Source organism: Scomber japonicus, chromosome 14, assembly GCF_027409825.1.
Source record: "Scomber japonicus isolate fScoJap1 chromosome 14, fScoJap1.pri, whole genome shotgun sequence".
In the NCBI taxonomy this organism is placed as follows: Eukaryota; Metazoa; Chordata; class Actinopteri; order Scombriformes; family Scombridae; genus Scomber; species Scomber japonicus.
The window spans coordinates 13891905-13908596 of record NC_070591.1 but is presented as its reverse complement, the minus strand read 5'-3'; the positions used below and the strand labels follow the sequence as shown (position 1 = coordinate 13908596).

The 16692-nt window shown below is 39.8% G+C and overlaps 1 protein-coding gene across 1 annotated transcript in view; it reads right to left on the bottom strand.

Moving 5' to 3' along the window:
* Positions 1-16692, bottom strand: part of LOC128372580 (protein bicaudal C homolog 1-like) — a 56813-nt gene that overhangs the window by 23203 nt on the left and 16918 nt on the right. The window contains exons 2-5 of the mRNA XM_053332676.1: positions 13715-13761; positions 5752-5821; positions 1312-1391; positions 114-272 (exon numbers count right to left, since the gene is read on the bottom strand). Coding sequence (XP_053188651.1) covers positions 114-272; positions 1312-1391; positions 5752-5821; positions 13715-13761 — 356 coding nt within the window. The remainder of the gene's footprint in view (positions 1-113; positions 273-1311; positions 1392-5751; positions 5822-13714; positions 13762-16692) is intronic.

Here is a 16692-nt window from a genome sequence, read left to right as displayed (position 1 = left end):
AAGCTAAAGAGACAGTCTTTGATCAGCCAGAAGTAAACAGCACGCTTCACCCATATATCTCTCATTCCTCAGTGTGACAGCGCTGTGTAAATCTGTGTCGTAGCTACACAAACCTGGTTGCTTTTCTCTGCCTGGTTGTTCCTGTTAGAGTCGGGGAAATGGATGTGGCACCCAGTCTCCTCCATCACTCTCTTGATGTTGTTGCCACCTTTGCCAATAACATGGGAGTGTTCCGTATGGGAGACATCCATCTTCAGAGTTACCCTGTTACTCTAATGAGCAGAAGAGAGAGGGACAGGGTTTACTGATGATTCATAAAAAATAACAGCTTAGTGAGTAGAGCTTGGTACAAACAAAATGTTCCATTTTATAATTCCTGTACATGTAGGATACAAATTACAAAAATGACAGAATGTCTAACTAATACAAAGTAAACTTCATCTACTGCATTTACTGCAAGTTGCACTGTCACAAATATTGCTGTAGCTGTTATGGTCTTCCCCAAGTGACTGGTGGGTAGTGCAGCCATCTATATACAGTGCAATACAAAGTGTTGCTGAGGCACAGAAGTGTATCCAATATCCCCACAGCTTATAAAACTCACTAGATGTCACCCAAGAATGAACTAAAATGTGTCTGTTTTCACTGCTTTGTGACATTTTAATGAGTACATACAAACAGCAACCAGCAGCAAGAGAAACTGCTCTCTCTCTCACTCTCTAAAAGCTGCTCCACTGGAAGTTCAGAGTATTTTTCCCCTCAACTCCATCTGAATAGTCACGAGACCCAAAATATTCCCTCTTTTAAACGTTTTCAGATGCTGCAATCATTTAGAAAAGCAAATGAGCAACAAAATATGTAGTACATTAAAATATTCATGAAAATGGGTCATAATAAAATACTTCTGCTGTGTCTGCAAGAACAAGTTGGCCTTCTCGTGACAAAACCATATGAAAGGTGATAAACGAAGCCAATCATGTGTTGCTCTCTTTTTTTTTGTGGCCGTTCAAAGTGCATGGATGATTGCCTGCCCCCAGGGGGTGCTACAATGCAGTCGCCCAGGTATGTGATTTCTTGTGTTACCATGGTGATGAAGCCTGCATGGACACAGAAATCCATGATGAGTCCAGGATGTGAGTATCTGGCTAGATTAGTGCCAAATTGTACAACACTGCTGTGTGCAATCTGTCACTTGGACAGCAGGGGAGTTGAGGTGAAATATAATTTAGTCCAATGGGTGAGAAAGAGAGGAGAGAAATACACAGTCACATGAACTCCATTTTACTGTGATAACAAAAATGTTTACTCTACCTTTGTGTCAAGCACAGACATAATTCTGTCTTTGGCTTCCCTCACATTCTCCCTCTTCCCGCACACCTTGATGTGAGGATCTGCAGGGAATTTCAGGAAGAAGAAAAAAGAGAAAGGGACACATTAAAACTGGAGAGACGGTGTGTGTGTTTGTGAGAGAGTCTGTGATGATACAGAGCAGAGATGGAATGTGAAAGTGGGGCAGAAGTTAAAACCATTTACCCAAACATGACACAGTAGTCTGCTTTTGTCAACAAATTACAGCATGTCACAAAATGGCTCGGGGACAGTAATTGCTGCTTTGATATCGGACGAGTCTCATTTAAGTCTGCAAGCAACCACACTGCGTGGGGATGGGGAAGGGGAGGTGCAGCTCAGTGGAATTATATTCAGACAATCCATCAGTCAGTAAAGACCACAGAAACACTACGAGCTGAAGATAATTGTTCTGCTTCAAAAGGGAGCTTTCACACCACTAGTTTGATTATTTGGTCCGCACCAGGCAGTAAAATTGTTACTATGTTGCATACAGGCTGCAGTGTGGTCCGCGTTCACACCTGCAAGCGAATCAAGATTGGTCCGATTGTTCCCTCATCTTCCGGTAGGTCAGCATTTGTTGCGGAGTCAAGTGGACTGAGACCACCTCTTTTTGGAGGTCTTGGTCTGCTTGATTTAGTGCACACCCGAGTGCGATTGATGCTTTCACACCAAGGAAAACGAACTGAACTAAAAGGTTTTGGTCTGAATGTACTGTTTAGTGCGCACCAATTGCTGTTGGTGTGAAAGCGCCCTTAGCCTCAAAAGAAGATGGAGACAATGCTCATCACCTCATGACCCTGAAACTCCTGTCAGTTCCTGCAAAAATACACTATAACCAATATTTTAGACTTTGTAGCACATAATTCAGCATGTCCATGACACACTCTTTAACAATCAGAACCAATGGCATATCCTCAAATTCAAGAAATGACTAGATAGTATACTCAACTGTGATTTAAAAAAATAATCTAATAGCTTGTGTAAACTGTGCTTCCACAGACCTCCTTGACCTCTAAATGCTTCAGTTAAAATAACCAAACACTGCATACCTAAACCATTCAAAGCTAATGCTTGTGTCTGCGAAGCATTGTGTAAGCCTACATCTGGCTCTGCCGCATGCCGGACCCCTGGAGAATGCAAATGAACACACACACACACACAAAGTTAAATGTGCGCACCCGTGTGCTACACACTCACAGTCCATTGGCCCTGTGTTAACTGCACTGAGCTGCAGGAAGTCAGCTAAGCCCCCTTCCAGGAATACCCTCCCCATACACATACACACACACACACACACACACACACTTACAGCATCTCAGATTTACAGCATAGCCTTTAAACAGGACTCACTGAAACAGATTTATTGTAACGAAGTCACCTGGACTTCAAAGAACCCCTCGGCTGCATGTTTACACTTTAAGAAACTCAGGAGTGAACAGCGCAAGTGAGAACACCTAGCAAAAAGCATGGTTGCAACATTTTTAGTGACAACAAGGGAGTTTCTCAATTTACTTTTTTTTTCCAATGACGTGCAACTATCAACTTCAAAGTCAGCCTGATATTGCTCTCCATGGAGCTACAAAATACAAGGAGAGCACATGATCTCAGTGTTTTTCATAGAACAAAGTTACATAGAAAGGCTAGAAAAGAAGAGCCTTTTTCCTTATAAGTATCTGCTGGAGGATCAACTGTCGAACTATGGGAACCCTAGAGTGTCAATAAATAAGCAAGGGTCAGGCAACCTCAACACATAACTATAGATACTAGATCATACAGGAGTGTCAACAGCTATAAAAAGCTTTGAGGGTTAGCTCTCAACTAAACTGCAGTGTGAGACAGGAAAACAAAGGAAAAAAAGCAGAAATATCAGTCTCAGCATTGGTTCCAGGACATTTTCCCACCAGACAGCAGTCGCTGTGAACAATAGACATCCTTCCACTTCCTCCTGTGACGCCCACTCTGACCATTAGAGGGAGTAGGGTTCTTCCAGTGTCCCCACTCTAACCTGCAGAGCACATCTGGCAAACATTAGCCAGCCTAAACGAGTGTTGCAGTTATGATGTAGAACACCCCCGCATTTTTGAAGCGGAGTGTGCTGTATGCTCTTTTTTGATGATTGACTGTGGAATAAAAAATGAACAACTGAACCCTTAATTTGGCACAGGGATCAGCTATAAAAAAACAAACAAAAACAAAAGTAGACCTGCAGCTGTGAAAATGAGCATTTTCAGTCGCAAAGATTTGGCACAGTTCCACTTGACAGAAGAAACCTTTTGACCCTGGGCTCTGTACGCACAAAGCCAAAGCATTTTTCCATCTAAAGACCACATTTGAAAACAACACACAAATGAAAGAAATTAAGTCCCTTTAGATCCACATTCAAAATAGCTACAGAAATGTTGAAACAGAAAATTGGCAAGTATTAAGACATTTAACACATAAAAATCTTAATTTGAGGCCCTACAGTGATTGATCCAGTAAAAAGGGCAGACTCAACAATCTGTCAATACCGTAAACACACTAGTTTGAAAAAAGAAAAACACAAAAAAACAACTGTTTTAGAAAAAAAAACAACCTAAAGACCATTCCTCAGTATTGACTGGAATGTATCTTAAGTTGCAACAGAGACCTGTCTGCATGCAAGCGATATGGCTCCTCACTGTATTAAATCGCTGACAGCACCCTGATGATGGCATGCCCACAAGGCTAACAACTGCCCTTATCAGACTTAAGCAGGTGGCAGGAATAGCTAGCTGCAGGTGATAAATGAAATAGAGGAGCTGGCATTTTGATGGAGTGTGGTCCTGTGTAGGGAGACGTTACAAACATACATGCTGTCCTGCAGAGTGTAACTGTTTCCAGACTGCACATTAAAGACACCACTAATGTAAAATTGCAGGAAAACAAGGTCACTGATATCCTTAAAAAGTATAATGTTAGATAGATCCCAAAATAATCTGTTAACCTTAACACTGCTCCAACAAAACAACTACGTCATCGTCTATTTTAAGGGGAAAACTGTGGTGACAGAGTAAGTGAGTTTACTGTTAGTCACATCCAGTGTGGACTGATGAGGAACGACTGGAATGTAAATCTTTGTCTCTGGTAATTTTCCTAATTACTACCATGAGGTTTTTACCACCAGGTGATGCATCAGGTCAACTTCATAAGATTTTAAGACCGTCAGATGTATAATCATTTCTATTCTGCTATCTGGTGCTTTCTCTTTCCTTGACTCCTCCTGTGTGCCAAGGCTGTTAAAACACATGGTCAGTTCCACATGTCTTTTCTCCCACAAACTCATTCGCTCATGAGATAAGATGTAAGTGATTATCCAACATTCCTTGTTCCTCTTGGTTTATGCAACACAGGAAAATCTGACAGGATACAAATCATGGGTCGGGATTTTAAAATACTCTCATTTAATATACGGAACATCACTCCCAGGTGGTGGTGGAGTCAGGTTTTCTCAATGAACTAATACTTGGGGTGAACGACTGTTTTGTATGAATGGATTGCCAGGTTTTACAGTTGATTAAGTATCCAGAGAGAAAAATGTTAAAGATTCTGATGTAACCCTGTCAACTATTTTCTCTACAGAGTGAGTGAGGAAGTTACATAACGTCACTGGATTCCACATCTGGCCTGAAGACACACACACACTGGCAATTCTCTTGAGGACAACAAAGTGGGCATACGGCACCTACTCCTCACTCCCACTCCCCTAAAAACCCCATCTCACCCCCTCCCGGAAGAGCTTTAAATAACCGTGATAATGTTTTATTGGTAACAGAGCGCTGGAACAACCTGGCCAATAAATGCGTGAGCTTCAGTACAAGCATCTCCTGCCCCTCCGCCTCCACAGCAACATCACAAATTCCTCAGTGCAGATGAAGTTACTGGCTTGTGAGAAACAGAAAAACACACATACCTTCATCTTTTCAAACCTTTCAATTAACTGTTTTAATAATGAATGCTTGTGCAACCTTGAAATACTTCTCTCTTGTCCGTCCGACTCCAATGACTTTCGAGAGAACATATTTCTGGTTGAAACAACATTGACTCATAATCATTAACCTTCTGTAGGAGAGGGAAAGCAACCACAACTGAGCTGTAAGATCCAGACATGAGTTCAAGTTCAGAAGGTAGTGTTGTTACCGCATACTTGTACTGTATGTCTGTTAACCGAATGTAGATACAGTGAAAAGCAAACCTGCCGCAGACTTAGAGTTTATGGGCTTTGCTGTATCTGATGCATGGTCAGTTAATTTCAGATTCATACATTTTGTTGGCTCACCATTCACCATTAGTAAAGTGACACACAGCAAAAACAATGGAAACAGAACATGGATTCAATAAAACAATGATCTGATTATGGGATTAAAAAGAAAATGCAATCACCTTTTTTAGACTTGGCCCCGATTTTCAGTTTGGATGGCCAGGCTATCTGTGTTTGGGTCTCATCCATGATCTGGAACAAAGAGAAGTCACATTATCAGAGGCAATAATACAATTACTTCAAACATATTGGGATATCTTATGATACATGATATTACAGAATATTACAGACAAATAAGGCTGCGACTGATTATTTTCATTACTGAGTAAGCTGTTGATTATTTTCTCAATTAATAGATTAGAAAATAGTGAAAAATATAAAAAAATATAATTTCCAAAGTTAAGGATGTAACCCAACAAGTTTTGTCCCAACCAACAGTAAAAAACTATATGATATTCAGTTTGCTAATCATAAAAGACTAAACATTGAATAATGTGGAACCACATGATTTTAGCATTTTTTTCTTAAAATTACAGTGTAATATAAACTCAATGTTCTGATGGTAACAGACCAGACATATTTAAGATTTAATAAATACTGTTCATATTTAAAGTCTATCTAGAAATGCGAGGGCTGACACTGGCTTATGAGAAATATTAGTATTGTAATATAATAATATACAGATGCATTATGTTGGTAGGGTATAAACAAACAAACAACAACAAATCTATATACATTTAAGTATAAATCACAAATGATTTAAAAAACGTTATCATGATTATAAAGTGCAGCGGCACAATGAGCTCTGATTGTTCACATCAGTTTGCAGTTTGCGTGTTGGCAGAGATGGTTGATGGAAGGTTGATTTTTCAGCATAGTATAATTTTTTGACTTATTTTACTCATATACACTATCTGCAAAAATAAGAGATCTAGTATCATTGGGCTCTATTGAGTATTATTCTGGATAATTTTTCTGTGTCTTAATGTGACTTTAGCTTGGCTTGAACTGTGGAAGACAACTTTACTGCTTCTCCTGTACTTGCAAACTGAAACTTGTTGACTCTAAAGAACATATAAGACAAGCTATCAGCAGCCAGATGTTATAAAGAAAAGCCTTATGTGATGAAAAGTGCAGCAGAGCGTTAGAATAGCATAAAGTCTTCTTTATAGCTTAGGAAAGCAAGAGAAGTCAAAAAGAGCTGTGGTTGAGTCCAATTTAAACATGTCTGGTGATATAAGCATAAATTATGTTTCCACACATTGTTCCTGCTCAACACCCTGATCCCTGATCCCCTGACCCCGATACCACCAGAAAAAAAGACAGGAAAACTTGGCTTTGGTACATGTGAAAAATGCCTACAACAATCTATATGAGAGATTTTTGACAAGTCTAGTCATCGTAACCAGGAGCATATGTACTGATGAGAAAAACAAAAACTAGTGGGAGAAAAAACTGAGGAGCTCGTCAAAAAGCTGTCAGTGTTCCTCCAGTCAGGAAGAAACTATTACCCAACCTCCTGCTCCTCTATTTGGACATGAGAAAGCTCACCTTGCCTGGCTTTCTGGCTACAAAACTACCAACAAACCCTGTGACGGCTGCCCGCCATGATGAGTGGGTGATGTTAGTGGAAAAAAGCACAAGCAGGAAAACTGTCAGACCTTCCAAAAAATGAGAGGCTGACATGCTCTTTCCTAATGGCCGTGTCCTCAATGTGCACTATATCCCTGTTTTCACAAAAGGTCCTGCAGTCTTTTGTTTGTTTTAATACTTTCCAGGGGTTTGTGTTTCCGGGGTGGAGAAGATATGAATTTCTCAAAGTTCTCAAAGTCTCAGCCACGTGAGCAGACACCCGAGGATTGCTTCAATCCATTACATGAGCAGCAGCCGCCACTTAATATTCCTTGGTGGCCGAGTGCATTAAGCAATGAGCTGCATATTGTAACTCAGTGGGAGAGAGGGTGCATTAAGAGACATCAGCGCTGTGTAGAGTAGATGTTAGGATTATTAGTACAGCGACAGCGATTCATGAGCGAGTCTATTTATTTTATTTTTTTTAATTTGCTGCTATTTTTCCTTGCTGAAAAGGACAACAGTCTGTATTCTTCAGGGAGCTGGTGCACAAATCAAAATGGGAAGTGCTTAAATTACTCCATATGCTCTTCTGGAAGTAGCCCCGTCTGTTTGGTATCTTTTACAACACATTCTGACAGCTTATCTACTGCCAGCCTCACACACCTGTAAAACAGACAGCTTTGAGAAGCCTGGTGTGTCCCTCTGTTACTCTACCAATATATGCTTGGAGTCCATGATGGTTGACTGGAAGCGTTTTCAAGCCTCACTGATTTTCTACAACATCCTATAATCACATAAAAATGAACTGCCTAGACAAGAAACCGAACAAAGCGCTTATGCCACTATTCTGCCACAAGAAAAACAAGAACGTGAAGTCAGAAATGTAACTTTTCTTAAAGCGCTGTTCGACTTATCAAATCCAGCTGTGAGAGTTATTGTTTTTTAGGTTTTTTGTTGTAAATTCACAGCAGAAAATTAAGAACTATTGCTTTAAAAAGGAGAATTTGTCCTTTCTTAAGCAAAACAGGATTCTGAAAACCTCCTAAAACTGAGTACTGCAAGCCAATAAAATCATTGCAAAACACATTTGTAAAACAAAAGTGTTTCTGTTGATGTTTTGTTGCATTCTTTCTTCTCTCTCTGTCTTAAGCTCTTGGCCCAGGCTGCATATCTGTGGGCATAATCGCTGTTGCTATTATCTAATGGCAAAGAAACACCCTTCCAGTCATTCTTATGAAATATGCTGCCCACAGCTTTGCGTTTGCAGCTGGTTTCTACTGAGAGAATCACAGAAGCAGAAGGAATTCTGGTATCATTTTGTGCAACGAAGAAAAAAAAGAGAAAAATAAAATTCCTTTCAAATGATCCCTGTAAACTATTTTTGAAAGGAATTCTTTTGTGCCATCATTTAAGTGACGATACTGTTCAGTTTTTCAGCTCTAACAACCAACATACTAATGATCCTCCATCAATGTCCTCCTACTGGAAATCTTCCCATCATTCCTCTCGGCAATATTATCACAAGTGCTGCAATAATATTATCAGTCTATTCACTCAGAATGGTTTTACACGCAATGAAATTCAGGCCCTGAAACCAAAATCTGATGAGTTCTGTGTTACTGGCCCGAGGTACAAGTGCAAAATCTGCAACATGATGCCCTCACGCTGTTGTCTGGTGTATGTGAGAAAGGACAATAAATCACAAATATCCCGGCAGCTAAAAGTAATCGTTTTCTTTATCAACTCAAGGAACCTACTCACACCAACAGCTGGACGAACCACAAACATTACAGGACATTCTGTTCTCAGTAGTATGGACAAATTCCTTTAACTTTTGCCTCTCACTTTCTCATTTTTTTTTTTTTTGGCTTTAGCGCCTAAAAATCAGTCCCGTGACAATGGCAGATGTTTCTGGATTCTGTCATGAAAGAGTTCAATTTAGAACCACAAATAAAGTAATATAATCCTCTGAGAGGTCATTGAAACTACAGTGACCATGTAAGAGCAAATGAGTGATTGTGAGTCCCATTAAAAAATGATTACAATGTTTAATTTAAATTCCAGACACCCAGCAGAATAAAAGTTTATGATAAAATGTAACATTTCATAGCAGAAGAAACTTTATATTTTCCTAAAATCTTCCAACTTCATCGGCTATGCTTCATCAACTATTTCTCTAAAAAGCGCCTTGTTCTGAGAGACCTGTTTCCTGTCCAGTGTTGCTTTTCTTGGCAGCGTCCTACAGATGGGACTGATTTCTGACAGACCACACACCATTTTAAAGGGTGGATGGCGTTTATTTTCATGCAGGGTCTAGCAAATACCTCTCAAATGGGTCAAGAAGATATTTGCACAAATTAGGTTACCTATACATTTAGTGTTCCACCCTTTCTTCTGTGCCACTCCACCCTTTCTGAAATGAATAAATACATAAATGACTGGTTCTGATCAGTTTCATGCAAAAAAACTTGACATGATGATTGGTTCTTAGAGGTTTGCAGCTGGCGTATGCAGGCGTGCGCAGAGCTGTAAGTGAAATCAAACAGGATATCATTAAGGCAATGTCCTGAAAGACAGCACATGTGTTCAACACACGTGACTATGTGTATACGTCTGTATGTGTGCGTGTATAAGCACAGCAGCAATCAACATGGCAGAGGCATGTTTCCTGGCCCAGACTGCGATGGTGCAGCTGTTGATTCAGCTGGAATGTGTGACTCTGAGTGTGTTTAGGAGGGGGACACAGAGGGCTGTTTGGGGGTGTAAAGTGGTTGTGAGCAGAGACTGACTCAAGGAACAACAGAGCTCAAAGCTGACAGCATTAGAGAAACCATCCCCACGAGATTTGACAGTCGTAACTGAAACCATGTTAACAATCTGAACACTACACTCACAGCTAAAGCCCCATTTCTCCTCAGGGCTAGAACTATGCATGGTTTAAAGAGTAGCACACAGTACAAGGAGGGCACTTCTGCAAAAACATTCTACTGTTGAAATCATCAAGACTAAATGTCACAGGTCAAAGCATGAAAAACTAATTTACTTCTTGTTAAAATACATTTGTTTACATTTTGTTTAATTCATAGTGACCTGGTTTCTTCAACATCTCACAATTTTATGCCAATCAGTGTTAACTTTTCCTATTTGCCCTGTGAAAAAAAGATGGTTCAGTGCAATAAACTGAGTGAAATGAATTACACTTGGCTTGAGATCTGAGTGCACTGGCACTTATTTATCATGCCTGGCATTATTTACAGAACCACAACTCCTGGGAAGGAGAAATGGAAGGGGGCTCAAAGATGAGCTGGCTGGGGGTTCAAAGGCATCTCTCAACTCAAATCCACTCCAAGCTCTTCTGTGGTGTGCAGTTATCGACTCAACCAGCTGAGCTTCTCGGCTCTTCTCAGTCCCACGGCTCAATTTCTGTACAGCTCTTCAGGCAGCTTATTGGTCTGTGCCACGATTTGACACTCATCCCAGTCCAAAAGTTTCACTGTTCAACTATTTAGTGACGCACGGTTTCTGTCGTTAAACAATTAAGCATTTAATTCGCAGAGAAATCCCCTTGTTGTACCAGACTGATAACAATGACACACCAGAGGTTTCATAATATACAAAGATGAAACAACACGAAAACGGCAGGATGGAAGAGGAGGAACAAGGGAAAAGCACGAGGGAAAACATGAGGCACATATAAAAGACCAAAACAAAGAGTGGAAACAAAGAGGGACATGTAGCTGGCGTGTTTCCCCCATGTGAGCTGCACATGGCTAATTTCCCAGCTGTGGCACCCTCCCATGGTCCCAGTTCGCCTGCCATCCTTTTTACTTTCTCACTGACTGCATGAAGAGGGTGGACTGTTTGCTTGCTATTACAAAATGTTGCTCTGGACTCAAAGGAAGTCCAGCAGACACTGAGTAAGAGGGTTTTGATCAACTACAGCAACTTGGCCTGGGGAGAGAGTGTGGGGGCGGACCGATTCGTCAGCTCCTGAACTCTACATCTGACTGTTGAGGCAATGGCACAATCTCATTCCCAAAGCCTGATATGTAGAGTCTGCATCAATAATGACTGTATGCTTCCTTACACGAGGGAGGGAGTTGCTATGCATGTGCTTTATTAGTCTCACTTGAGTGTGTGTGGTACATGGGTGTGTTGGACGGTAAGGAAACAGTCCAACTAAGAGTTTCCATTTTCATCAACTTCAAGGTATTTCACACACCTCATCCATTTTCTTTCAACAATACCATTTCACAGACGAACTCCATGTTTATTTTCCTGGCTTTAATTGGGCATGTATGGTGATCACGCTATCAGTGGGGAACTTTTCAGAGTTATCCAAATGGAAATTCTACAATAAAAACATGACTTGTAGCACACCTCCTTTACTGCTTCTCACCAGCCTTCCAAACCAAACAGCTGCACACTAATTTCTAATTTACAATTTTACCACTAGTAACCACCTTGCTGTGAACGAGCTGAGACAATATTGAAGCCAACGATGTTAAAAACCATGACTGACAAAGTAAATACACCAACAGCCGTGTTTTGTCAGAATAGCTTTGTGCAGTGAGGTGGACACGTACAATGGATATCTTAAACATTACCATTTACTCAAACCAAAAGTGGTGGAGGAAGGAATACAGTATATCTAGAGCCCTTGTTAAAATTCAAAAGGAGGGGATTCTTAAAGGCGCCTGGTTTGCATTACTTGGTTTTTGAAATCTGCTGCAGGGAAAGTTAAATTGCCTCCATCTTTTACATCAGCAACTCAGCTTCCTAACCTCTAAAACCAAATATGGAAAATAGACAAAAAAGGAATGCTAAAACAAACCACTGTCCATCATTTATTTCATTACAGCCCATTAACATACTATAGAGCTAGTTCAAAATACACAGGAAACCGGATTTCAAACAAGAAAGAATTCACTCAAAATAGTTAGAGAGCCACATAATTAACCAGATACCTTCATAATGACTACTGACAGAATTTATTTAGTGATAACTGTTAACCTTACTTGTTGAAAATGTGATTTTCATTTTCATTGCCATATGATTAATTCCTCTCTTGATTCGTTTCGATTCATGACCTCATTCATCACATCAATACTGAAATCAAACACCAGCATAACACAGACACACTTTCACTTCAATACTTTTGGTTCACATTAAATAAATGAGGCAGATCTGGGTAATTCGTCTCTGGAACACAATCACTGTATGAACTGAAATGGTTGTTTTTTTTCCCTTCAATCATGCCACTAAAAGGAACTTGCACCACATTTTGCAGTATAAAGCAAAATAACTGTCAGGATTAGAGGTAGATATACAACATCAGAAAACACACTGCAGTTCATAATACTTAGTTCATGTTCAGGCATGATTTAATGCCTGACATATGGTGGCCTTTAAGCATAGGTTCAAAATTTTTCATGTCTGTTTTAAAACAACACTAAGGTGTCCATATGAACACTGAAAGAGGTTTGCTTCATTGTAATCATTCCTCCTGTTCATACTGGCTATTAAAAGATTCCCTTCAAATGTGCTTTCAGTTTAAGTGATGGGGGCCAAAATCCACAAAGTGTCCACACAGTCATTTTGTGCAAAAATGCATATAAAGTTTATCTGAAGCAGTCTGTGTAGTCATATGAAGTGGATATCTGCTACATTTATAGACTTTTTAGCATCAAATTCCCTCTTTTTGTTTCTCCACTGAGCTGCAGTGGAAGTACTGTATAGTAACAAAAGAAAGGACTTTGACACTAAAAAGACTAACTTAAAATATAGTTTCTTACTTTGACTAATTTGGGCAGTTGGGACTTCATATTAGCTTCAAATAAACATTTAAATATATTTTTTGCACAGAAAGACGTTTGTGGACTTTGGCCCACATCATTTACATTGAAAGTGCATTATGTAGGGATCTTCAAATGATTAGTATGAACATTTAAATGGTCATTTGGGAACCTGACTATTATTTTAAGATAGACTTGTAAATCCTAATTCTTGTAGCTAGAGGTTGTATGAAACACCACTAACTAACTAATAAAAATATTAGTAATATAATGACAATGTGAACGAGTTGTCACTAAATATACCCTTCAAGACTACTGACGATCACTGAGGCAAATCCTTATTTTGGTGCACATAATGAGGCTTCAGAACATTTAAAAATTAAAACAGTGAGGAAGAAAAATCAATGAGGCAGTTCTTTTCCTGATCAGGTCTTTACATCATTTTAAACTGTAGAGATGATCTGGTATATTATGGTACATTACGTAAGTGAGAAAGGCCCAAAGTGTTGTGTCAGCTGTGTTACAGGATCAGAGCCCTGGAGTGATTTAACGTCAGTGTCGTTCCTTTGTTTTTGTTTGTTTTGATTTGTACTTACGAGTGACTAGAGGAGCACCTGACATCTGCTCCCTTACTGAGAGAGAAGCGCTGCTCAGTGGGCTTGAACGCTACCCAAAGACAAAGCAAACACTGTACAACTGCAGACTACAGACTCACCTTCTGAAAGAAATCCTCCCCTCCGTTGACTCTCCCCTCAGAGGCAGCTAGAGTGAGACAGAAAGAAAAAAAATAATTCATAAAACCACACAGAGCCACTCACTTTTGAACACACAATGTAGCCTTAAACGCAGCCAAATCACACACAGATTATCCAGCCTCCACAAAATGTTACGGTATCTTCACTCAGAGGGGTGTTTTTGGTGGATCCCCATTTCTTTGTATATTGTGTTTGGCACGGCTACCGATACTGCTCATTTGCAGGAACGGAATAAAATGTTCCAAGTAATTTTCTATAATCCTAGAGATTGGATTCAGCTTCCGTGTAACAAATTGATGGATACAGTGAAAATATTTGGGCATTTTACAGTAGCTGTTAATGGTGTAATTCATACCACGCTTGGGTCAACTCCTGTTGGTTTCGCACATCCTAAAACAACTTTCACAGTTTTGAAATTCATCTGTCAGCGTACTGTACACTTTCAACCTTGGGAAATACAGTATATCAAAATTTGAGAGCTGGATATATTAACTGCTTAGTGTCACCTGTAAACAAAATCAGCATTTACGAGAGAGCCTGTTTTTAAAGTAATTTTCCAAGCAGGTGACAGAATGCCAAGAAACTCCCTCTGCTAATACAGTAAGCTGAATAGAGACAGTGGGCCAACCACCAAAGCAAGTCAGGCCTGCAGTCACTCCAACACATCTGTAAGTCCTTCAAATTGTGGCAGCACTGTTGATGCAAAATACATATCTGCTCTCCAAGGAGAATTCTCATGTTCCTCAGTCATTTGGGAGAACAGAAAGGTTTACTGATGCGTTTCAGCCGTGTTCCAAAAGATGGATCTGCTGATGTCTGTTCAAATCTGGGTCAGGAGCAGCGCAGTCGATTTGGGTTATATACCCGAGTCATAAATAGTGGCCTTTGCGCACTGACAAGAATTATGTTGTGATTAAATGGCCACGAAGGTTTCATCTGCAGCTGACAGCTCTATTTCGGAATAAATAGCTGAGCTATATAAAATTTAAAAGTGATTACGGATTTTTAATTGCATGATGGAGAAGATTAGTGTTGGCTAAATATGATCAAACTATACTGCACAAATCGTGTTCACAAACATACTGTGATAATTAGAAACCTCTCAAAAATGTTGATTATTTTTCAATGTACTTTGAACACATCATTTTATCAAAATACCAGTTTGGCAAAAAGAGAGACACAAAACTCCATATCAGCACTTATTTTTAAACTAAATGATACTGTAGCTAAATGATTACATTTTCTTCTTCTTCAGACTGTTAGTATAACAAACATACAGAATCATATGGTTGCAATACAAACTGAACTGCAGTACAAAGAGAAAACTTCTAACTTATTTATCTCAGTAACATAATGATGATCTTCATGTGAAACCTGGGTGAGAAAGGCATTGTTAGGGCTTCCCTTATCAATGCCAGATTTCAAAGTACAAACAAAGTCAATGAAAAGCCTCACTAAAACATAGTCTTTAACCAGACCAGACATTATGGTCTTGTGCGATGCACTAATGCCTTCATCATGAGCACTTAACACGTGTTTGTACTTTCACAGGCTGCCCAGTAAACAAGTCCAGGCCACAATTTTTGAAGACATTGAGACTGCTCTGCTTTGGCTCAATGGGTTTGACTATTTCAGATGAAATGTGTATACTTTAGATGTTCACTACCCCATTAGATTGATAGAGTGAATGGGTGAATTGTGACTACTCGTTGGCTCATCATTCAAAACAGAGGAATAATATGGGATATCGAAGAAGGGTGTAGATTAGAAACCGATGGACAATGCAGGGCAACATGATAGCTGAAAAACATTTAAGATTCAGTTTTCATAGAGGGATCATACAAATATTCTAACCACCAACAATCCTCTTCTTCAGGGTCCAAAATTAACACCCGCCAAGCAAATGCGGGTACATTTTCCGTCCAATCTCGGAAGGCTATCCACCACAATGGCGGCTAAATGTTTGTACCAAAACAGTCATGTAATAAAATATCTGGCATGATGGCTCAGAGGAAATTATTCATGTTTGTCCCTATACAGTGTAGACACGCACCATATGTGTTTTTCTTAACGCACGCCTAAACAGTGCTGTGAGACTGTAAGAGCGCTCGAGACGGTCTAAGGCAAGGAGGCGCCAGGCAGCCATAGTCCATCTTGAGTTCTTCTAGTTTTGCAGCACTGTTTACCATAGAGGACATTAGCCACTCGACATTGATGCTAAACTGTATCTTGCCATTTATCTGCTGCTGGCTACCATTAATTAAATAGCTATTGTGGTCCAACATTTACAAAGAGTAAGCCAACGTTTAAAACAAAGTCCCACTGACAAAAAAGAGGAAGAAGCACTTAAAAATGTAAGTTTTGTGAGAAATTGAGGTCTGGAGATGAAGGAGTTTCCAGAAGCTGGCTACAGTATGATGCTGAGGTTGTGTTTTTTTAATCAATTATAATACCTTATTATCTCAATGAAATATACTAAAATTAATTTCTATGTAATGTAAAAAGGCAGTTTATTACTTTGGCCAGTGAATTTTTTTCCATCTATATTTTCTACATCATCAGTTCCCTTGGCAGGTGAGCCAAAAAGTTAAATAGGGATACTGCCCTGCTATCATTCTTATCCGCCTTCATTTGCTGTGAAAGAAAAAAAAAAGATACTATACAGGTTTGACCCATTGGATGTATTACATTGACAGATGGAAGGCGTCACAGATGGGGGGGTGAGTTGCTAAAAACAATGTCTAATGCCTCTTCAGCTGCTTTGAGAGCCACCAATTTTTGTGTAAAATCATAGCAGTTTAGCGCCCAGGTGGTCGAGTGGTTAGAGCGCACGCCACATACACAGCCGACCCCATTTCAAATCCCGGTCGGAGGTCCTTTGCTGCATGTCACACCCCCCCTCTCTCCTGTTTCCTTACTGTCTACTGTTAAATAAAGG